Source organism: Ceratina calcarata, unplaced genomic scaffold (genome assembly GCF_001652005.2).
Source record: "Ceratina calcarata isolate Rehan_Ccalc_2016 unplaced genomic scaffold, ASM165200v1 scaffold43, whole genome shotgun sequence".
NCBI lineage: Eukaryota > Metazoa > Arthropoda > Insecta > Hymenoptera > Apidae > Ceratina > Ceratina calcarata.
The window spans coordinates 949,956-975,094 of record NW_017166721.1 but is presented as its reverse complement, the minus strand read 5'-3'; the positions used below and the strand labels follow the sequence as shown (position 1 = coordinate 975,094).

Below are 25,139 nucleotides of genomic sequence, written 5' to 3'. Positions count from 1 at the left end.
ATAAGAGTACATGCAAATTTTAAGTCACTATAATTTTTCAAAAAACCCATGAATTGATTTAAAATTCTGCATCTAGCTTTTTAATAGTAATAGGAATCTATAATAACAAATTCAACATGCTAGCATTGTTTAAGTTATAGCCTATACATCCTTACTTCTCGTTATTAAAACAAGTTAAAACAAAACTTTTCGATAATTGTCTCGCTGCGTACGCTTGATCGATATTGTGAAAAAATTTCATTTGAACAAAATCAATTCGTTCTTTTTAATCTCATCAATCTTCTATTAATTTCGTCTCGGAATATCAGAGCGCGTGCGTTGAAACCTTCTCCCACCCCCGATTCGAGTAGACAGAGCCAGCGTAGGTCTGGCTTTGCCTCAGTATCCCGCCGCGTCTCGTTTCGTGAATGTCGTACTGGCGATGTTCTCTGTCCCTTACAAATTCTTTGGTGACGACGAAGGGGTTTCCCGTACACCATAAATTCAGTGAAACGATCTACCCGGAAGAACACTATGGATCAGCGTCGTCCGATCGTCCTCATGGCAAGTTTCCAATTTACTTCAATTTCAACTTTTTTTCTTTTTAAAAATCTATGCTGTATGAAAATTTTATAATTTTTACTATTAGTGTCAGAGGGTGTTTATGAATTATTGAAATATGTACTTAGTTGAGAATTCTTGCTTTATCTTGAGTCTTCAAGTCGTAGTTTATAATTATTCTCTACAATTGCAAGATTAGATAGTGTTTATTTATGTAGTCGGAATTATGTACACAAATCTTGTTTTGTGATATTAAATCCTATAAATAGTAAGTTCAAAAAAGAATTCTATTACATAACGTGTATTTGTTACGGTATTAGAATCTACATCACCAGTTTCACTCGAATTGAAAAACGAATGATTAGAGAATGAAATAATTGAAATTTGTGATAATTTTTTTAATATCAATAATTGAATTCTTCATACCCTTTAATATGCTGTATATCAAAAATACGTGAAATATCTTTTTAATAGTAATAATTCTTCATTCTTTTTAATATATTATTATAAGATGACAGATTCGTTTACATTAAAATTTCTTACGAACACATGAAGCTGTAGAATTCAACAGTAATGTTAGGGAAGAAATAACGAACTGTTGAAACGATTCTCGTGGAATCGGGCGAATTGCAAAGTTCTGCTAGAGAAGCCTGTCGAGGAAAATATTGGCGTTTGGAGAGCGCGTGTGTGCGGAAGGAAGTTGACGGTGCGCTTGAGAAATTATCGAAAGACTCTCCGAATATCGAGTAGTTTCGCGAATTTTTGCTTGGCAAGATCTATCGCTCACGGAAATTCGGTATACGCATGAGGAGAATCCGTCAATATCCGGAAAGTTCCAGACATGTTCTCTATAATAAAATTAGCATACTTTGGAAGATATTATTCTGTACGATGATTAAACTCCAGGTTTTTATGCAGCTTGAAGTATTTTTAATATCGACTTATTTTATATTTTTGAAGTAATATCTAATGTGTTCCACGTTTGATATTATGCCCTTGCATACTTATATGTATTTTTCATAGATGCAGTTTTATATAAATGCATGAAACCTACAATTTAATAATAATTTAATATATAAAATAAAATAAAGTAAAGAATTATTTTGTATTATTTATTGACGAGGGAATTCTGTTATTTCAAGATCTAAACATATGTATAATACTTGCATGATATTATGTGAACAAATATAAAATGTTGAAAGATGAATAGTATTTCTAGTTAGTTCGTAGAAGCTTATTCGAGACTCTGAATAGAATGAAGCATCTCTTCTTCTGTTATTTAAATGTAATTTAATGTAGTATTTATTTCGAAAATCATATTGTCTGGAGCGAGTTTTGTTTTTGAAATGGCTGGCAGAAACAATCGCGAGGACGTCTTCATTGTTCCACTTTTGCCCTTCCGTTTCGGATCTCGCGCCGCCACAACTTCCGCCCCTCAAAAAACTCTACTTTTGTCGTCGGCATAATCTCTCGAAGAAAGTTGAAACTGCAAAGTGATTCTCGTAGATATCCTCCACGATAATTCTTTTCTTATGTAACTACTCCGCTGTTGATTCTAAAGCTAAAGTCGATTTTTTATTATAACACGGGATCATGGAAAGGGATATATAGTGATCAACAAGAATATTTAAAATAATTTAAATTATTCTGTACAACAGAGAATTTGCTCAATCGTATTGCAGATATTTTTTATTATTGTTATTACAAATCTTGCTAATTATTCCATAAAATCGAATTTCCCTGAATTACAATACAAACGAGTAACCATCTCATTCATCTGATAAATATTCAAGTTATATGACAATGTTCGTGTATACTAAAACTTCGCTCAGGATATTTACTGCTGATGCAGTAATTTTATGACGACTGATTGCATTGATTATTCATCGATCAATGTTTGCATCCAATTACCAAGTTTTCCAATATTGTTCATCGAACGAACTCGTGTAATGGTAATAATTACATGTTGTGTTTGTGGTTTCCTGCGTTTTATTCTTCCCCGAGTTGTACTGCATTCGTAGCCATTCGATTACAATCTGCTGTTATTTGCCTTCCTCGAAGTTTCAGCTTTTATTATTAACTTTAGTACGAAGAGAAGAGTATTTTATATTGTGTGCAAAATATAATGTTATAATGTGTGCAAATACATAAAACCTCTTTCTTGAATTATTTTGTATCGAGTATTAAACAAGAGAGAACTGTTTCCTTATGAAGGATTCCTGTGGAGGTATTTTTTATACTTTTAATTAAGAAGAGAGCCTATAATAATTTTGCACAGATGCACTTTAATACCTGCATTATAGATGCACTTCATCTTTGTACTTAGGAAGTAATAAAAGCAAAGATAATGGAAGATAATTAAAATACGGATTTTTATGGGAAAAAGATTTATGATATCAGTTTGCAATTTTATATAAAATTTTCTTGTAGCATATAATTATCGTAATATACACTGAACTTCCGGTATTCTGCGTAGTTTTACGTTACTCCATATTTGATGCAGATACTTTCTACTAATCGGCAGTGTAAAGATAGTAAAATCTCAACAGAGTTTATTTATTTTGTACGTCACATCGATTCCTCGCAATAAAAGTGCAGTGCGCTCGAACGTTAATTCCTGATTCGAAACAAAGAGAAAGAGATGATGACAAACGCGTTGCGTCCTGGAATGAAAGTTTGTCGGTGTTTAAAAAAGATTGGAAACTATTCGGTCGTTCTCTATCCGGAACAATTCGTTTCAGTCGGATTTCACGTAAAACCACTATCTGTGTTTTATTCGTTTCCCCTGGAAGACCCTTTTTTTTACTCCCCTGGCTTCCCTCCAGGGTCGAATAAAAATGTTCCATCGAGTGTGCTACTCATCCTCTTCGCTTTTACGTTTCTAACTGACACGTATGCGCGCAATATTCTCTGCGTATCTACCATCGTTTTTTCAACGCTCTGTTTTCCGGCGGACCGTATCTTAATTTTCTCGCGGAAAAAAGCAAGAACCGCGTACACGTACAATGTGCACGTAGTACACACGGCCACGTTGCAATCGTGATCTCGTCGCAAAGTTTGGCCTCCGCTTTATAAGAGAACAAACCATACGCCGACTTATTAGTCTAATTTCATTTAGCTTATTCTGCCCTCGTGTTTTCGCAATAACTGTGAACTCTAAATCTGTCAAGAAGTTCTTGATTAAAAATGAAAACGATAAGTACCAGGAGCATTCTGAAAATTTTAATCACTCGATTTTATGCATTTGTAGAAACAACATGCAGTATATATAAAGAATGTATGTGTGAAAATGTGAGGAATATGAAAGACGTAATATGAAAAGTTATTTTTGTTTAAGGATAAGTGGAACCTCTTTGTTGTCTTAAATCGACATCACAAATAATAGCTTTAAGAGGAAAAGATTATGAGAAACGGATAGAAACGTGATTTTAAAAAGGAAAATGATCGTCTAATTCATTTCCTACGAGATATTTCAGTTACGTGTAACGTGTAGAGATTTGCTCGTTGAATGAAATTAGTTTTAGATGATATTTCCAATCAGTGGTATTAAACCTATTCCCCTATATCCGTTTTATTTTCTACGCATTCAACTTCTCTGTGAATGTATAAAATTCACAACTAGTATTTATTTACCACTGTTTATACTGCATGTTGCACAAGATAACGGCTATCTAGATTAAATAATTCCCCGCAGTCTCACGACCGCCGTTCTGTTCCTTCCTCTCTCTTCGATAACGATTTATCTTCTAATTAGTTAGAATTGCGCATTTATAGCAATTTTTTGTCGCACGAGTATATTTCTGTGAATTCGCGATTGGTAACATTCTTCCAGTTAAACGATCGGTGCTGATTAAAATATTTATAAATCGGCAGTATGAAGATAGGAGGCGACAGATTGAAATTGCAGTCTTTACATACGCGGATGAATAGGTATTGGCCATATCGGCGTTCATAAATGCGCTCGCTCTCATATTTACGCTTGCCATTGTCTCTTGAGGGCCGACGATGAGAAACGGTGAAGTGGAAGCCTCTTCTCCGTATGGAAAATCGTATTTTTCCAACGTTCGTTCGGTTCAGCTCGAATCTGCGAGGATGGTCGCCGCTTATGGATCGTTGTTTCACGTGGGAAGGCTCTAAGAATCGTTCTTAGCTGAAAATACCACTTTCTCAAAGCGGAAATTCGAACGGAATACCCTACTGTAGGCACCTACTGCCGCATAAGAGAAAATAACGTCACCGAGAATCTCGGTGGGATAATGGAACGGCTTGAATCGTTCCATTTCCACTGCAATTTTTCGTCCGCGAATTTCTTTCTTTTATTATATTTAACTGATCGCAAATTTGTTTCGCTTTTTGTCCCTGGTAAGTGCAGATTTGTTGTGATTCTTTGGCCGTAATGGACGAGTGAATGAAATAGGAAACTGATTTTAGTTCAGGAAAACTAGAAATACTAAAAATCTTTAATAATTCCGATTGATCGCCTTAAATTTGAAATGATTTGCTGCCTGGTGAAATCAGAAAAGAGGCTGGCTGCCGCGAAATGCGAAGAAAAATCATTAGGGGGGAAAGCTTTTCCATGCACGATGGGAAAAAAGAAAAAACGCAGACAGGTTCCATGGATGCATGAATCATGGCCGGCTAGGCTTCCGATTTTGAATCCATAGTCAGGGAAGCAATGCGGGGAATGGCGGTCGGTTATTTCCAGGATGATGCACACGGCATTATTTAGACGTTCTTATAAAGCTACACACGGCAATATGATTGCGAAGTGTGGCCATGATGTGCCATTCGGACGCAATCGATTGGCCGTGACTGACCTAAATACCGTGAATTTCTAATGCATCTCTCTTGATGCGCCGCATATTCGCGATACTTTTGAAACGATTCTCATTTTTGCGAAACCGTAAAAAAGTATCCCATAACTCGAATGCATTCTGCGATACATTCAATTTTTATGATTCGTCTCGTTTTACGTTCTATAATAATAGTTGGTGCAAAACTTGATATCAATTTTTTTTATCCAATTTTTGTCGCACTGCAAGATGTTCATTTTTGTTGAAGCAGTTCGATTACATCCATAATTCACACGTTTTGTAAAGGGACATTTACATGTTATAAGCGAAAAATAAGGGACACGCGATTTAGCACTTGTTTCATAGTTTCCCATTATCGCCGCTGTTTTCCTTAAACAGTAACTTTTCGCGAGGCAAGGACGAATATAATCGCAGGGAGCACGCGGGCTTCTCACAAGAAATCACGAAAGTCAATCTCTGGTAGGAATCCCATTAAAACTCGTCAGGTATCACCAAAGAGGGTGAAGTTCGAACGGCGCTCGATAATTCTCTAGAGTGTAGAGAGAGAGAGAGAGAGAGAGAGAGAGTTGGGAAACGAGAATCGAAGCTTGCGAGTTTCTACGTTCTATACGTATATATATCGTCGAGGGGTGGCCATCGCATTTATACGAATACGAAGCAATCCCCAAAATGTTTGACTTCAAAGTCTTTTTAAAGTAAACTCCAATGAATCGTTCGAAAAACGTTGCAAGGGAAAATGTTTAAAAGGACTGATGTGAGACTGAAATCGGCAAATATAATATATTACAATAATTCTTTAGATTTTAACGTTTCACGCGATTTGCCTTCGGCCAAGTATTGACTCGCCAATTTATTTCAAAATATAATAACTAACGCCCCATATTTTTTTTTCGTTCGATTCTTTCTTTTGGTGAACGATATTGAAATCTGCCGGTGGTTGGAAACGGTCCAAAATCGAAGGTGAATCTTTCTTGGACGTGATTTCCGGTTCGATGGAAATCTCAATTTAATTCGGCTGCGGCGAATACAGACTACGAAACAGATTTTACGATACGGAACGGGGTTACGTGCATTTTATTCGGCAGAGAGTATATAGACTGTACGTCGTTACGTTATGTTCATCCTACGTTACAATTACCGATCCCGCGGCGTTTTCAATTTTCTTCCTTCATCGTCGAGTTGTATTTACTTCGATCATGTCGTATCGTGTCACTACAGCGAGCGTTGCATCGCTCTACGTCCTATCATCACATATGTGCTTATAGTCTATTAAAAAACCTGACAAGTATTCCAAATTAAAAATTATACACTATCTAAATTGGAAGATTTTAGCCCCTTAATTATGTATAATTTTACGAAATTTCTGTACACCTGAACTCGTGCCAAATGCAATTTTCCATTTTTAAAAACCCATTAGACAGACTTGAAATTTGTCTTTGTACTGGAATAAAGATAAGTCTGGCTGAAAACCCAGAACTGTTCCCATAGACCTCCTGTTTAAAATTGAGGCAGTAAATTGAAATTAATTTCGAAGTATCAGAAGTACAGTTTGTACGTACGTCGGAGCACAGTTGATACACTTGTACCACTTAATAATTACGCGAGCAACGATCTTAATTGGTTGAACGTTTTAAACAGATCGATGTTTTCCATTCAATCAGAATTCATTTTACTGCTAATTGCCGAGTAATTGATTAATGCTGCATACCAACTGTTTTATTCATTCTTGGTCAAACTATGTAATAATTCTGTTGATACAGTTAAACTGTACTGATTACATTCTATCGGTTTCCAATCTTGGTGAGATGTTACGAATAATTTAATATTTACTATTGCTTAAAATATATTCGTATGCATGCTATTTAGGTTTCATTTCTTTATTGATCTTCATAAAGAATTTGCTCAAATGTTCGCTTTATCTTCACAAGTGAGATGTAAAACAGTTTCTTCAGTAGACAGCTTTAAAAAGTAAATGTATATAACTTATCGATATAGAAGATGTAAGTGGATATCGTGCTGAACGGTGCACGTTGTAGGCGACGTTCAATCAATTACTGGGTTCAATTCATCTTAGTTAAGTTTTTCATCGATGAATTAGTATTGGGATGCCATTAATCTTTCTCGAAACTACATAGAAAGGACAAGTGCTTCGTGAGCTGAAGTATATATCCAGTACATAATTCTAAATAAATAAATTTTTCAGTTTAAACATCGTAAGGATATTTATTGCATGCGATAAAATTCCAGTGAAATATAAAATAATTCAGAATATTAAAAATGTTTCAATATGTGAATGATTAAAAGAAATATTTGTCGGATATTTTTTTCAATCGACATAAACGTTTTATTTTATATAAAAATTCAACTAATTATGTACACTGAATGATTGTAAAATTATGATTTCCTGTTTAATGGCCTTGATTTTCTAATCACGTAAATGAGAATGGCGTGTAAATTGGGCGTAAGAGTAATAGCGAGCGGATAATATCTTAATTGAATTCTTCAGGTAAGACTAAATAATGCTCGACCTTTCCGACATCCACGTTTCCAATCTCTTCGCGGCGAACAATCCCAAACCTCGGCGGTCGACTTACCCGAGAATTATGTATTTATGTAAATGCAACACGAATTGTCTCTCTTGATTGGATACGCGGGTTAATTTCCCCTTTCCCTACCGCCGCCAACCCATTCCCGTCTTCATCCCACGCGCTCTGGTTGTCGAGTACTGATAATAATTAAAACCTTCTTTGTCCAGAACAAATGAAAATTAGACAATGGTTTGTCCTGTGATAAACATCTTACGATCGATATCTACAACTCATTGTAATTAAAAATAGTCCGTATCATAAAAGAAAGTAAGATTTGTCTAAATATAGATTTGTTAACTCAACAAACTCGAAGATAAAATTGATATAAATAATTATCTATAATTTGTTATCTCCTATGACTATTCTTATCGATGTATAATCTGGTTACGTTTATATCTACTGAAAATTGATAATAACAGTTGCATCTTATGATTATGGCAGAGTTCAGATCAATCGTAAGTAGTTTTTCTTGACGAGATTGGCCATCGTTCGAGCGTGAACACATTTTTTGCGCGGAGTGTAAAATCTTCTGAAAGCTGCTCGCCTCTTTCTGCCATTTCTATCTACAAAGGACGTATTACGGCCGGATAAAATACCTGTCGCGTCTTTCAGAAGCTCTTTTCCACCGGTTGAAACGATGGGGAAGGGTGGAATAATTACGAGTGCGCTGCACTGGTCTGGAAGGAAAGAAGAGATTAACAAACAGAAGAGTTTTCTGTCCCCGCCACTTTCCCCTCTCTCTTTCTCTCTCTCTCCTGTCTTATCCTCGTTTTAAGCTTGATATCGAGTATCGTTTGTTGAATGAAAATAATATTTCATTTCATTTACCTTACCATTTTTCCACACCGTCCGTATCATTCGATATTTTCACGCCTTAACAAATTTGTATTACGCAACGCGTGGCAGTAGAACTCGAATTTATTATCGCACTGCCGATCGGTTCGATTTACATTATTATTTGCGAACGGGCATTGGTCGTAGAGAATTATAAAAATTTTCTCTCTTCCAATTACTTTCCATTCTTTCCGTAAATAATTTATGTACAGTGTTGCTTTTTATGTAGAATCGTCAATATTTACTTGTTTAACTTTTTAATATTGTAATTTCTTATTGAATGTTACGATTTTATATTTAACATATGATACTGCATCGTATGAAATAAATGATTATCCTCCCGTTTCATTAGAAGACGTAGATTTGATGGAGCTTATGAAATTAATAGATCTCTGCAATTAAATTTTACAAGGTTTTTGAATAGAATCATTAAGTTTTACTGTTGATGATATTTCTTATTGAATTCACTCAGTACGTCTTGCAGTACCTCGTAAGAGTTACGAACGTCGGTGCGTAAAGCGCGTACGCAACGAGCTTATGAAATTAATAGATCTCTGCAATTAAATTTTACAAGGTTTTTGAATAGAATCATTGAGTTTTACTGTTGATGATATTTCTTATTAATTCACTCAGTACGTCTTGCAGTACCTCGTAAGAGTTACGAACATCGGTGCGTAAAGCGCGTACGCAACGAGGCTGTGATACAAGTGTGTACGCAGGTTTGCTTGTTTCTCAGCCCGTCATAATTCTTTCTAGTAAGGCTAGAGAACGAAGTGCACACGTGTCAGATGACAAGGAGGTATCTCCTTGCGGGTAGACGACCTAATTAGTTGAAAGCCTACGTTAGCCGCGAAGGGTCGTCTCGCCGGCGCGGTGCGCGGCGCGACGTGGCGCGAGAGAGGGCTTTCAATTTAATTTAGTCGTTCGTTATATCGCGTGCCTTCGTCGCTTCGCGTTGCGGCCACCACCGCACCGGCTGGTTCCCGTTCCCTTTTCCTGCCCAGGTGAATCTGGCTCCTCGCGATCTCTGCTCGGGTATCCGTGGCACGCCTGTGCGACCGTCAATTTAGACGCCTCTCATGTGCCACTTCGTGCCGAGCTTTCAGTCGTGCGCGTCCATTAGACACGCACTCTCCCCTCGTTTTCTGACCTCCGATTCGATTAGCTCCCGCAGCCAGCCGCGAACGAATTTCAACCGACTTCATTTTGTTAAATTGTACGACCGCTGCCTTCGTTAATAAACCTGCGTCCTCTACTGCTGCTCCACGATTTCATGGTTTATCGAATTTGTTTAGCATTTGCTTTTAATTAATTTGTTTCGATTATTCAGTTTTACTTCTATTACTATTACTTGTTCTTGGTAGTAGAAATTGAACTCTAAAATTTATTTCTTATCACAACGATACTTAGTTATTGGAGAACATTAGAATTCCTTAAACAAACCAGTGCTGCCTCTCAAAATTTAATTTTGATAACTAGTATGTACGTTAGTATAATATTTTTTCTTCTATAAATTGTATTTTTTTTAAAGTGGGTGAAGAAATGAAAAAATATTTGACGTCTTTTAAATGTAAGAGAATAGATGACTTAAGAACGTGTTCGATAGACAAAAATATTTGTGCGGTACGATGTTTGGAAAAATATTGTGAATCGTCATTAATTCCGAAATCTCGAATAAAAAAGTCCATTCTTTGCGTCGACGTCTCATAATTCCTGGTCTCTCTTTTGATCGTTAGTTCTGTCTAGATATTTTGCAGACCATGAAAGAGTCGGTCGTGTGTGCTAGCAGTAGCTTCTGAAATCTTCCAAGACTGCCTTTAACGAGTATTACGTTAATTACCGCGCTGCGGCGATCATTAAACTCTTCTATGTCAATGCAAGTCGATTTCGCGCGACTAACGAATTTCTCTTTCTCTTTTTTTTTTTTCACCGTCTCGAACGTCGATCAAGCCACTTTTTTTCTTATTGCTGGCAGGCGACGGAAGTTTACCCGCGTCCAGATCGATAGACTGCAATCATATCTGCGGTAAACAGTAAAACCTTCGTGTTTCTTCGTGTCTCTGAAGGTTTTTTTTATACTTATCAATAGAAATATACGATTTCAACATGCTGGACTAAAAAATTCATGCTGCATCCAGAGATAGAGAGAATTAAACTCATAATTAACAGATGAAAAACTATAATCTATGAAGCAGGCTATCTTCTTGAAGCTAATTAAAGTTCCTGTCTTTTAGCGTTCGTCACGTGTCGATATCGATTACGCGTTATTCCCGAAACAAGGCGTGAACACTAGACCAATTAGAACAGCGTGCCATGAATAACCATTAATCCCTCGACAACTAAGGAATGAAATCGACCCCCTGGAATGATTCTCGCCATTCTTTCGCTCCCTCCGAAGTCCCCCGTCGCGACTGCAGATCGAGGGTTTTAAAGGATTGATTTAAATGAGCGTGAAAAGGGTCACGAGTTGAACGTCATTAATTAAAATTCATCCGGTAACTCCGGCAGGCCTAGAAAACAGGCGTTGTCGCCACGAAATGAGCCCAACCTGACTGACAGCAGACGACGACGACGACGTATCTCCCTGGGCGTGACATTTCTAAGGGTTCTACAGGGAGTCCCTTTTCCTTCCTTGCTCTTCCCCCTTTTTCTTCCACATTGCCGGGTGCAACGCAGCGGTGTTGCATTTCGTGATCAACGAGGAGCACTTTCGGTGCTCGAGGAAGGGAGACACCGGGAGTACCCTTTCAGACGGCGATACCCCGACGATGACGACGACGACGACGACGACGACCGCGACGGTGAAGGTATATGGTGATGATGTAACGATGGTAGTGGTAGACGGTGTTGAAATCGTGCTGGACGAGGGGACACCCTCGCCGATGAAAGTCGACACCTCGTCGAGGAGAACACACGAGGCTTTGCGGGGCTTTTGTAACGATCGCCCGGCACGAAACTCGTCAGGATTCGGTGTCTGTCTCCCGCCCGTCGTCGTGTCTCGTTAATTGGAAAAAGTGCGTTTACATTTCACCTTTTCTTCCCGGACGCCGACTGCGTCGCCGTGCAGAGGGATGGCCAAGATTGGCTGAATTCATGCTTGTTCCCCCAATTTGACTCATTCACGAGGAGAACGCGTGTGAAAACCTAACTCGCTTTGTTGTCTCAACTGTTCCCCAACTGCGTTTCAAGAGAATAATTCCGTGTGGAATATCGTTCAATTGTTTTCTAACCGGATTTTACAAAATTATTTTTCAATGTCTTTTATTGAGATCACAAGTTCCATTTTAATTATTTCTAACAAGCCGATCGCGTATCAAGATACTTATATTATGAAGAAGAAACTTCTATTTGAATTGATACCGCAAATGTTTTATTTTGCACAAGAATAAATCCGCAGTCCACTCATGCATTGGTGCCATAACAGTAGAGCAATAAAGAAGAATTAATATCAGGCTCGAGTGATGGAAGACGGGTCTCGGGAAAACTGATTTTATGGGATAACTGTAAAAACGATTCATCCCCGAGGTAAAAAGCAAAACTAATTCGCGATTAAATATTCCGTTGGAAACTGCTCGGGCCGAGGAACGGACTGTCCGCGTCGAGCTCCGTAATCCGTTTTAACCGTGCCTTTTAAAGAGGCATTTCAAACGAAACGTCCTTTCGCGGCTTCTATTATCCTCGGTCTTGTTATCTTCAGGCAAAACGTGGACAAATACGTGTTGACCTCTTTCTCCTCTGACTCTTGTCCTCTTTTTCAGCCGTACCCAGTCACCCCGTGTTTTCCTCGGCTTTTCGACGCTGCAACGCGCTCCATCCGACCCTCTCCGCTTCCTGTTCGTTTATTTCGTCACCGCGGAATCGATTTTCCTCCTCTTTGTGTTTCTCGCGTTCCACGATCGTGGATGCTGAATTCACCATTCGATTCTATTGTGGTAAAATTTTCCACAAAGTGTGCAAGTTGTTTAATCTGCTGCTACAATTGACTGGAACAAGGCTGCGTTTACAGCGCTGTATTATAAAAAGATTATTTAAGTGAATAACGATTATTTTAAATATATCCTTACGCTACCTCTTCGATTGTAAATTTCTCATTTAGTTCGAAAGACTTACAATTATCCATATACTTGTAAGTTTTACAGTCGTCACGTTCGAGATTTCTATTGAAACTGTCGATTCAGGCTTTAAGCCCATCGCAATTAACTTCCTTGATTAGATATTCTCGCAGACGCTCATCTATCCATCCACGATAACTGCGACCAATCAATTCCTCTCTCTCTCTCTCTCTCTTTCTCTCTCGAATCGTAGAAATCTCATTTCCTTGTTCTTATAATCCAGCCGTGGGTCCGGGTGTCATTGTCGTTTCTTCGTCTTCCGTCCCCGTTCGATTACCTCTTAGCTCGTTCGTTTAGCTCCCTCAGGAACCGGGAACCAAGTTCGTTAATCCCCTTACCCTTCGTTCGTTTCGGACTTACTTCCGCCTATTCCTATGTACGTCATTCCGTTCGCTTCGTCTGCTTCGACGTACGAAATTCCTTTGCGTTTTCCCGTCGACGGAAATTGCGCCGATATACTTGGCACGTGCGTTGAGCTGCGTACCGACTCGCATCGTCCGTGCATGCATAATGTGCAAGAAAAAACGAACTTGACTTCAATTGGAATCGTCCGTGACAGTTACTAACGTCAGATGCCCTGACGAGCAATAAGTATTTGAAATTCGGCTGCGTTTTCCGCGGGCGGAAATTACGTCGGAATGGGCGTGCGTCCGATTGTTCGCGCTTTAGGGGTTTCGAAGCTAAGCAGGGATCGGGTCTGCGGCGAGGTGGATCTTGAAAATGGCATTGGATCCGCGGACGGGGGGCGCAGTAAGTGTTCGTTCGTTGAATAAGTGGGCGAAACGTGCCGGCATTCAGACGTCGACTCGTGTAGACGTGAAATCGCTCGTCTTGTTGCGTTACCGCGCTCCTGGAATTTCTATGCCCATTTCACAACGTGCCGCGTCCGTTGATAGTTCCCGGCGCTGTTAACACTACTAACCCGCTCGATATCGAAGCTCATATCTTCAAGAAGTCGACAATTCTCTCTCAAGATTTTCACCCAATTCTAAGTCAGAATTTATATCATTCTTGAATGCTTTTATTCACTTTCTTATTTTGATCGAATACTTAGTAATCATTTTTACAGACTGTTATTTATTAGTAATGAAACATCGTCAATTATGATTAATAACGCAGTGAAATATAAAGTAAGCAGAAATATCGCATAAATCCTAAATATACTATAATACAACATTATATACCATAAATACAACAAAGCGTAAAGCGCGGGACAAGAGCAATTTGCTAAGAAAGGAGCGTTTAATTCGTCGGGAAATCGAAGAGCCGCAATTGGAAAATGAGAAGAGCGTCCTCAATATCTTCTAAAGCGAAGGGATAGGAGTAATCGATCGGACATCGAAGAAGAAGTACTCTGGAGATGGCAGCCGCGTGGACTCACTCAACCTGGGTGTGATGCTTGCCTGTGTACCAGGCCCTAGCGGTCATCACAACCTTTTTGAGTGAGCGAACGAGACTGTTCTTATTGACCATACGCCGCCCGTTACATCAAAGGAAGATCAAAAGTGCTGGAAGTGACGTGCGACCCCGCTTTCAACCCGTTCGAACTGAAACACAGCCAATCGCACCGATTTCAGTAATGGAAATATCTGAATTAAATGTAATTCAACAATTTATTAGTAATGAATTATAATAAAATGTCATATTAAAAATAAATTCCTTCGTGTCAGTAAAATTTATTTCCCTTAACGATATAATTAATTTACATTTTTAGTTTTATATTGGAATATCATATTTAATCAATCAGAACAATGAATTAAGGAAAACAATTAAAATATTATATACTACATATTTTGTTATACATTCATATTATTTTATTAAGTTTATATTATTTTTTTAAAAAGAACTGATAAAAAATTACGAACTCTCAAACATTTGGAGGATCTCGTAACAAGAGGGGGGGAAAAAAGAAGAGTGATTTAAACAAGAAAAGTGTGTTCGATCCGGACAAAGAGTAGAACTTGGAACGGATGCCATGAACTATCCGATTCTTCTTACAGGCAGAAGTTTCCCTTTGAACAGGGTCACGACCCAATTTAGTCTAACCAGCAGCGGGAGAGACACACTTTGGCCTTGGACGCGGGGCAATTAAGTTCTTATTCTTGTCGGTTTTGTGTGGTCTGTCCGCACGGCCCGCCGTGCGGACCGTGTTGAAGACAATTTGGCTGCATGGAAGGACGCCATTCACCCGTTTGTAATAGGCTTCAATGAGATCATATTGCCAATCGCAGCCGTGGCGATATCTCTTCCCGATGCGACGGTCACATCTGCCTTCGAACGACTGGCTAATTTAATCGGCAATTCGAGATCTGTGTTCTCGCGTCGATGAGATTCAAGTACAATCCATGGTGTATCAGATCGTCGTATATCAAACCTCGTTCTGTTTCGCAACTCTGAATTCTTCTGATTTATGATAAGGATAATGTAATTTTATTAGAATACAATCTTTTCACGATTATCCGAATGGTTTCGAGATTTCTGAAATAATTCAGTACATTTATATTTGTATTATTCTAAATAGTACTGGAATCTTAACATTGGCACGATTATAAGTACAGTAGCAATGTTATTTAACAAGTAAAAAATAAATCTTGATATAATGAAGAGTATTAAGATTGAGTTACGAAATGGAATGTAAATCGATGGGACGTCGGAGTCACGATGGATGTGATGGAATTGACCCCGATGAGGCGAAGACGACACGTGACAGACAAGAGCCGGCATCGAACTGTTGATTGCCATCGATTTAAAATCAACTGCGAGGACACTCGGAATTCACAACCCGTGATCGTGATACCGCCGTGCAACGAGCCGTGATGTGTCGGGATGGCCGGGGCAGAGGGAAAAAAAAAGAGGAGAGAAAAATTAGGAATCACGTGTACGAGTAAATTGGCTATTCTGTAGAGCCGATTGGCGCCTGTACGTCGTCTCGAACCCGATCGATCGAACTAATTGACGACTTTCGATGACGGCCGACGGTGACTTACGATGCCGATATAATCGATAGCCACTCAGCTTTGTGAGTCTCATCACACTTTGCGTTCGCTGATAATCGATAGTCCGGCAGAACTTCTAATTCGATAAACGAGAAGTCAAAATAGTAATACAGATTTTTATCTAGAATAAATATTTGTGGTAACAGTTTAAAAATATTATATATTGCAATATTTATTAAATGAAAAATTGTATTAATTGAAGTATTGTAATATTTATAATAGTACATATAATAATTCTTTAGTATTTAAACATAATTAAAAACTGCCATTGCGTTCCCACCAACCAGAATGCAAGTGCAATAAAGAGCATTGTCGGAAGGGGTAACACAATTTCAATTGAACCTTCTCATCGTGTAACAGTCGCGACGGGTTGTAGTGATGAAGTCTCTAATTGCAAGCGTGTTTACTGCGTTGCGCAATTTAATTGACATTTATTTTGATCGTTTGATCCCTTGACGTAATCCTCTGGCTGAGCGTCGAACTCAGGAACTTATGAATCTTAAATGCTTTGTTATTTTCTGAACGTACCTCGACATTTTTCATACGCGTTATTGTACGTCTAATAATATAAATGCAGAAGTTAGTAAAATAATAAGAAACAGTGATACTATTAAACGATATTTAAAATAATGCAAATTCTGACTTGTTGGTACTAATTTATTTAAAAATTTCTAATTATGAAATATTGATTTATATCTCATTATAGAATACAAGATTAGTTTATTCTTAGCAATACTTAGCTCGAAAGTATTCTAAAATGACTATGTAGAATTTTATGAAGTAAGCGGAACGCTGAGTGGTGAAGATTTTATTCCAGTCAGCATTTAAAGACTGAAGATTGGCATTTGAAGACTGCTTTGAGTGGAGTAGCGATTCGACTAGTGGGAAACGAGAGGCTAGTTAGTCGTATTCTTTCCCCTTAGTACAGGACTCGGCGAAGCCGTAGTAAGTACATAGACACTTCGGGACGATTCGGAATCGTGGACCCGTTCCAAACTGGTTAAAAGCGATACGCGTGGCCCCTTTGCCCGATGCTTCGTTCATGCCAAACGCGCCTCTTCCCGATGCCAAACATCTTTGTCAATATTTGAGGCTCTGCCAGAACGAGCCTCGAATTTTCAATTCGCAATTCCGCAAACGGGCGCCGCGCGGCATTGAATGCAAAAGTGGCGTGTATTCTCGAATTACCGTGTATCTACCAGCACGACCGACAGGACGGCTTCCTTCGTGACATGACAGGGTGAAGCATATTGTCCTGCGTAACACGAGATAGCATGCACGTTTAATATCCTCTTTTTCCCTGGGACGTGCACAGAAAAATGTGTGTATATAAATTATCCACTTTGTGTATAGAATCACGAATAAGGACTGATAGTAAACTGCTTGCACGTTTATATTGAATATTATAGAATTCCTGCACTTTTTAAATAAACAACTTCCTGATTCAATCCCTTTAAGTTTATCGAACGTGCATATCAACTACAAGTCTGTTAATCGCGTCAGCTGACAAAACAGCGCGCTGGCTTTTACAAACAGTTTGACGTCTATGAAGAGGGTGGGGGTGGTGGGTGTAAATTCTGCGTTCAATTAAGTACGTATAGTCGTATATCCACTTGACCCAGCGTGAGCGATTCGATTGCCTAGTCTCACCCGCTCTCTCTCTCTCTCTCTCTCTCTCTCTCTCTCTCTCTCTCAGTCCCTCCCTCTGATACGTTACCGAACCGCCTCCAACCTGGCCAGAATTAGATTCCGCGTACACCTCCTCTATATTGACGTGATTACAGGAGAAATTGGATGCAGCACGCGGGATAATGACTAACGCGGTTAAATGCCGTGCTGCGAATTCACGATCACGCTATCCAGTTACGATTTTAATTAATCATGAATAGGAGACGGTGATTGCTGTTTTCTTTCACGTTATTTTTACCCTGCGTTATCAAGAAGTGGATAGCCTGTTATTATACCGTATCCTGTTTATCGTTCTTAGTATTCGTCAGATTAATATTCTTTGAAAAGTGATTAGAAGTAATTAAGAATTAAAAGAGTTTATTAATACGTAAGTGGAAATAATTATTGACCATTGTTTCATTCGGAGATGCATCAAATTAATTATGTCTCAAAAGATAATGGTTAAAAAAGGAAAAATTAATAAATGCACTTAATTTTTTAAGACACTGTATAACGCGAATATAAGCGTTAGAAATGTACGTTCGCTGTACCCAGAGGCAAAAGAGAAAGAACAACTGCGGAGTAACGGTCGAACAATAAAACCGGCGGAAGTAACGATATTATGAAACGTCGACGCGAGTTAGATACAATTTAATACCCCCGTTCCGAAAACCATCTAACACCGTGACCGAGTTACATCGTCGAAATTCGCGGAATTTATAATATTATCCGTGAGAAAATTCCAATTATTCGTCGTGTCTATGGCCGTTTCGTGTTCTCTCGTGTCGTAAACCGGCGCGTCCGCAACGGCCGTTGAAAATGTTGCCGGGGGATGGGCGAACGCTGCGGCCGCACTATTCCCCGTGGAAAATTGTCTCCCCGACGAGAAATTTCTCTCTTAACCCGCACTCTGACTTACACAGACACGCGCTCTGCGGATAGCGTGAAAATGTTAACAGGAAAACAAAATCGTCACGCGGGTAAAAATGACTGAGGCGACTGGATTTGGTGAAAATACTCTCTCGTTTCCTTTATTGCTGACTCGTATCACTGAAAATATCGTCAATTCTTGTTATTCAGGTCTCACGGATAACTTTTCGTTTTCTCATTATTAGACTGTGGATGTTTGCGTAAAATAAAAGATTTATTAGACCCATAGTACTATTTTATGAGACGTATTTAATATAAACATTTGTTTAATTGTTTAAACATTGAAATATACATTCAGCTTCTGATTCGTCGTATGCATTCATCATTTCTGCAGATTCACTTTTCTCATAATTGTATAGTATAAAATATAATATTCTTTTTATCGTTGAACAATTTTTTACAAACATCGACAACATTCTAACCAACGTATAAAGCCTGGAACGAAGAGAAACGTACGAGAAGCAAGGAAGTCGAGTGAGAGCAAGTCATGAAATCGGATCAGAACGTTTAAGCCAATTCATTAAGCGATCACGAGTATCGTCTGATAGATTATAGGCAACACAGAGTCTCGACGCTTCTTAGAATGCCTCAGGAAATTCGAACGAATCACGGCGCCGCGGCTCCTCGTGATTTCCCACCGAAGCCTCCGGGCTCTCTCATCTTGTTAATTAGGATTCCTCGATTACTCGACGCACCGATCGTTACACGTAATATACCAAGGCGATCCTCGATACACCATTAATTTCACGCTCAGATTTAACATCCTATTTGCAAACGAAATTGATTTGGTTTGTAAGATGTATACATGTAGAACATTTAACCAGTTAAGTGTGTTTGACGACTATATCCGTCATGGAAGAATGACAGAATTTTGTCTTATGACGGCTATATCCGTCATGCGTAAAATTTTGTTACAATTTGATATTTAAATTGTAATTCTGGCGAAAACTAAATTATATTCGTAAATTTTAATATGTTTAGAATGTTACGGGGTCAGGACGAAATGAAATAAACAAATGAAAATTATAGATAATTTGAGTTGGATTTCTAACTTCCTGAGAGCTAACTATATCCGTCATCGCTTGATTATCGCGACACACACTGGGGCGCACTTTGCAAAATGATCGACACAGTTAACTGGTTAAATAACAGAAAGTCCACTGATTCCATCGAAAAGTTTTATAAAAATGAATTACGATTCGTTGCGTGATTCTGTGTACTATACATGTAAAATCGAAATTTGAAAAGGATAGAAGAACGTTACAAAGGAAAAAGAAGAAAGGGATGAAAACAGAATGGGATGCAATGAAGGAAGGAAGCAGAGGCTAGCCTCGACGTCTTCCTGTTTTGCTGCCACGTCTCCCATCTGTCTCGGCCGTATCTCCAGTTGCACGTTCTTTATGCAAGAGTCTCGATGGCTTTCTCCCTTTGGTATCTTTTGTTTGCATGCCCTTGCCCTTGCTTAGCTGCACCCTCTGGCAAGATCTCTCTCTCTCTCTCTCTCTCTCTCTCTCTTTCTCTCTGTACGAGAGAACTCTCTCGAGAAGTGCCTGCACCACCCTCTCTTGACACGAGGGAGGCCAAAGTAAAGTAGTATATTCAACCGGACGATGCAGTGGATACGCATACAGATGGGAACGTCTTGCACTTGCATTTCCACGAGTACGTTCGAGGGTGCGGCCTGCGGTGACGAAGGGGGAACAGGAGAGGACTCTCGCGTCACCGAAACGCAGACGGTGGATCCGGAGCACCGGGGGTAGAGACGTTATTCTAAAGCCATGACGCAGCATCTTTCTGATAAACGAGAAACTTTGAGGGGATCCGTTTCTTAACTGTACTATTCTCATTATTTAAAATGTACGCTTTCCGTAAAACGTTTTCATCAGTCTATCACTTCGTTCGTCATTCCTACGCGTCGCAAATATCTTCATACGTGTTTAAATGCATTTTGAACTGATTTACATATAACAGGTTAAAGAATTTCATGTCGAAATCTACATTGCAGTGACGAAGTAATATTGGTTCTTTCTAATACATAGTTCGACATGATATGTGGGACACGAGTACTAAATGATGAACAATCAATGACAATTCACGTAGATGCATGAATGCGAACGCGATCGGTGGGATGCCTATTGTAGCGTGCGAACATTAAAGTGAGTAACTGTCTATAATTAATGTTATAACTTTAACGTCAGCCGAGAGAGATCTATGGCAGGGCAGATCGTAAACTGTTATCTAGACACTCGCCGCTCGTTAACGGCCGCGGCCAATTTCTGCAATTTACTGCCAACTATTTCAAGAATTCGCAACGCCTGCCCCTAAGCACATACGAAACATTTCAACTGATCTAGGAATTAGCAAATGCGCGACTACTCGTCCTACTTTCCTCACAAAGATTTTCATCAAATAGGATATTAATTTTATAATAATTCTTACTGTTATTACAAGAACACAGTGGACGTACATATTTATTAATTTATATATTCTTAACATCAGTAGATTTTTAACCCCTTGACATATAAATTAAATGGAACTTTACATACAAATTAAATGGAATGAATGACGAGTCAAACTCGTCATTGTATGTCAAGGGGTTAATCCTGCGATAATATTTTATCATTATATTCCAATATTACTTGTGAATATGTTGGTTAAATCACATTTCTCCGACTATTTTCGTTCTGCTGAACGGTTCAATGGCTCGTGAATGCAAACATAAATCGAGAAGCTCGATGAAATCTGAAAACCCAGGAGGACAAGTGGGATTTAGTAAAAGACGAACCGTTCGACGACGTCATCGTCGGATTTTCTTGGTCTTTTTTGATGCTTGTTCAAAGGTTTACAAGCTTTTACATGCGTTTATGTAGAGACTGAGCTACTTAGATCGGACGAAGTTTATTTTATTCATGCATGATACGTTTATCTTGTAAAGAGTTCTGTTAGTTCGCAATAATTGTTTATTAAGTGCATTCAGAATATTAATTATACTTAAACAGTTTATAATTTAAAGAAGTTTCTTTTCGGAAAGAAATCATGAAGTATACAGAATATCTGTAAAGAATCTCGTAAAGTGTAAGGGGATTGAATCAATAAGAAATTTTATTGGGAATAATCTGGTTTCGTTAGAATCAGAAGGGCGTTTATTCTTTTTATGCAAATTGTACAATAGTTTAGATTCCATTTTATTTCATATCGTATAATTGGACGTCATATACAATTTCGTATCCTTTTGTTTCAGGTAAGTGGGTCAATTGAAGTTGCGAATAAAATTGAATATTCTCCGCCAATTCATTGTGAGTACCACACATCCTACTATAGAAACGGATTTAATTAATCGGTCAATGAATCTCCTAACGTTAAACAACAAATGAAAAGAGGATACAAAATATTTCTTTCACAGCGACTCCATTTAGATGATATAAATTCTTTTGAAATTTTATTATCCCCGAACAATTATGGGAAAATGCGAGTGAATTGGACAAAAGCGTTTTTCTTTGCCAGTGAATTTCATTACCGTTGGTCTGGAAAGTCCATAGGTTCGAGGCACCATTTTCAAGCCCCTTTCAGAACCGCGCGTTTTGATAGCAGTAACTAAAGCCGTCGCTAACTTTTAATATCCACCCCTAATGGTCCTTTCGGCGACGGTTAATCCGATTTCGTGTTTTTACGCGGCACTCGAGTGTCACCTACGCTCTCGCGAACGGTTAATTGCGCTAATTGAACGAGATTCCATCGGGTCTCCCGATGTACCTATCCACCTACCTGCGTACACCAAATGTGCTGTAATGTTCGGAGCACGCCCCACGGTTTTAACCCTTGCACTCGGTCAGCTTTTAGCCCATAGAAACTGATAAAAAGTGTACTGCACTCTATTTGCCAAGTTGACGCGACTTGACGCGAGAATTGTGTTAAATTTTATAGTTTGTTTCTGGAATTTGAACTTTCTGATAAAATCATCGACACGTTTCAATTATACCTTAATTAATCCGAAGACTCTTTTCCGAATTTAATGTTATATACACAGATCAAAGAATTGGAGCAAAAATTCTGGCAGGATTATTTTCGCGCGAATTACGTTCAATCGGCCGCGCCAACTTTCCTCCAGCCATTAATTTTGCACGGTTGTTGTTTTCTTCGTTGGAACTCTGCGTACGAGCCAGCCAGTCAACCAGCCAGCTAGTTAGCTAGGTACTCGGCGTCGTTAAATTAATTATTCTCCCGTGGAATATAATAGCCAAAGTTTTAGTGCTCGAAGAAAATCGATTTTCGTAATCCTTTCCACTCGTTTAATCCAATCCCGTCGACGTCGAGACAACGAGAAGCGTTGAAGCGATGGCGAGGCATCATCCAGACGTTTCAACCCCCTACGCTGCGATCCATCCGATCATTACGAATTTCAAACGTCATGAAAGTTTCATACAACATAGTTCGATGATCAATTCGAAATGAATTAGTTGCGAGCTAGCAAAATGCTGTTAAATAAATCGTGAAGTAACGCGAACATCGAGAGGAAAAGTTTAATGATGGTTTCGTGCAGCGATTCGGTGCAACGCTGTGGCAAAAGGAAACAATCGTCGTCGGCAATTTATCCGTTTAGACAACGTGTTTGTTCTCTGGACTTTTCCATCGGCGCTTTCTTTTTCCATTCCCGAGAAAACTTGTTTATTTCCGCGCGCGAGAACCGTGTGCCCCGGCACTCCTGAACCATCGTAACTTTAAAACACGCGCGACTCCGTCTCTTCTTTCTATCGTCGAAACTTGGTACATTTTTCCTGCAAACACCCATACACTGCGCCAGACAGAAATTGATCTTAACACGAAGCCAAACATCGTACAATTTTACCTCGTGAAGCGTCAATATTGATGAAAATCATGTCGTTATATAATATTAAATACGTCCGTTGGAATTGTTCGTGCATTGGCTTTCCCAGTTTTGAATTCGTTCGATCGAGAAAATTACAATATTTGTTTGATTCGTTTCAATTAAACTGAACATGTTCTTCTTCAGATAAATGCAATTATTTTATACTGATTTTAAATGTCAGGTCTCGTTATCCTCCTCTGTTATCAATATTCTGATATCTGTTAAATGAATGATTTTTTGATAAAATTGCCATGTATCAAAAACAATTTTAACTTTTTTTTATATTTTTTTATTATTCTATAGAAATTGTTTGTTACGTATCTTTAAAACGAACTATATTATGTAACATGATTATAATATTTGTTAAGGTGGATCAACAAATATTATATAAAAATTCATTTATAAGTTTCATTTATTTTTTGAAAACAGTTACTTCAATTACTAAGAGGGTTAACGAATAAGCTCGAATCGAGAGAGAAATATGTTTGGAAATACTCAGCAGTAAGTGAGTTGGAAGAGAATTAAGAGAAGAAAAATTGCGATCCTTGCGAAAGCTGTTGAACACATTTTAAGAAAAGCTTTCCTGTTCTCTGTAAACATCGGTAAAGTACCTTCATAACAGCAGCAGTTTATTTGAAATCAAACGAAATTACGTCTAACATTATAGCAACTATGGAGAAAGATATTTTTCGTGATAATCCAGAAAAGCGAAACGGATATAAAATGTAATTTTTAGTCATTTTTATTAATCTTCTGTATAATACAAATGTTATACTCGTTGAAGATCAATTATATTTTTCTTAAATTAATTGTTCATGTTGTCCCTCGTATCGTTTCAGTTCGTTCGATTAAAGTTTGAAAACAGAACGAAGAGGAGGGTATCTGGAAGTTGTACAATTAATTCGAAATAGCGTTTTCCGTAATGAGGTTCCGAGAAGAGAATTATCCCGAAAAATATAAACGTCGGTGTCGTAGAAAAGTCTCGAAGGCAGCTCCGGGTAGGAAGTTTCAAGCTAGAACGAAAGCGTTGCGTCTCGTTAACGCGGACAGGATTTCATTTTCTAGCCACCTCTGGTAACAGTCTCACCATTATAAATTGATTTTTAAACCGTTTCAAAGTTAAACGTTTCTTCTTCGCTTTCTTTCCCTTATTTTCACGAGGAACATTTCGCAAGAGGCATTCACTCAATTTTCTTACCTCATTAGAATAACAAACGTTTACTGAATTAATAGTAATAGGAAATATTGACAAATTAAGGATGAGTGTGCAATACAAAAATAATGAAGTGACGTCACTGGCGATTTATTTTAAAATAACTTAAGCTTAATTTTTCATGGGTTGTATGGTCCGACAAGGGCAATAAACGGATCGTTTGTCGGTAAATCACGGCGGAATTGGCAGCTCTCGTTTCCAGGAGAAAAATTAATTCGCGATTTTACGAGATCCGTACGGAAGGTTCGGTACATAACGACCTGTCACTCATCCGGTTCATCAATTCTCGCATCGATCACTTTATCTACTTGCCCGTCCGTTCCATTTATCTGGCCCGATTGTCCGTCCATCGCTCTCGATCAATTTATCATTTGTTTCGTCAAACGGGTGAATCGAGAAAGATTCTCTCGACTCTCTCTATTATTCCGACCGATACGTCGGGTTTCTCCTTTATTGAATTTAACTATTATTTATTGAGATCGAATTTCTGTGATTGCTTAGGCAAAATCTCGAACGAGTAATTTACAATGTACCTGACGAATTAAAACGAAATACATAAATCAGAGTGAAGGGCAAT

At 38.5% G+C, this 25,139-nt stretch overlaps 1 protein-coding gene across 2 annotated transcripts in view; it reads left to right on the top strand.

Moving 5' to 3' along the window:
• The window catches only part of Mmp2 (Matrix metalloproteinase 2), a 114,125-nt gene that overhangs the window by 48,875 nt on the left and 40,111 nt on the right, over nucleotides 1-25,139 (top strand). The window contains exons 1-2 of one of the 2 annotated variants that reach the window (XM_026815138.1): nucleotides 370-543; nucleotides 21,724-21,782. The exons of the other annotated variant lie outside the window; for it this stretch is intronic. Of the exons in view, the coding sequence (XP_026670939.1) occupies nucleotides 514-543; nucleotides 21,724-21,782 (89 nt within the window). The 5' untranslated portion in view covers nucleotides 370-513. Of the gene's footprint in view, nucleotides 1-369; nucleotides 544-21,723; nucleotides 21,783-25,139 lie in introns of those variants that run through there. 2 annotated transcript variants of the gene reach the window in all.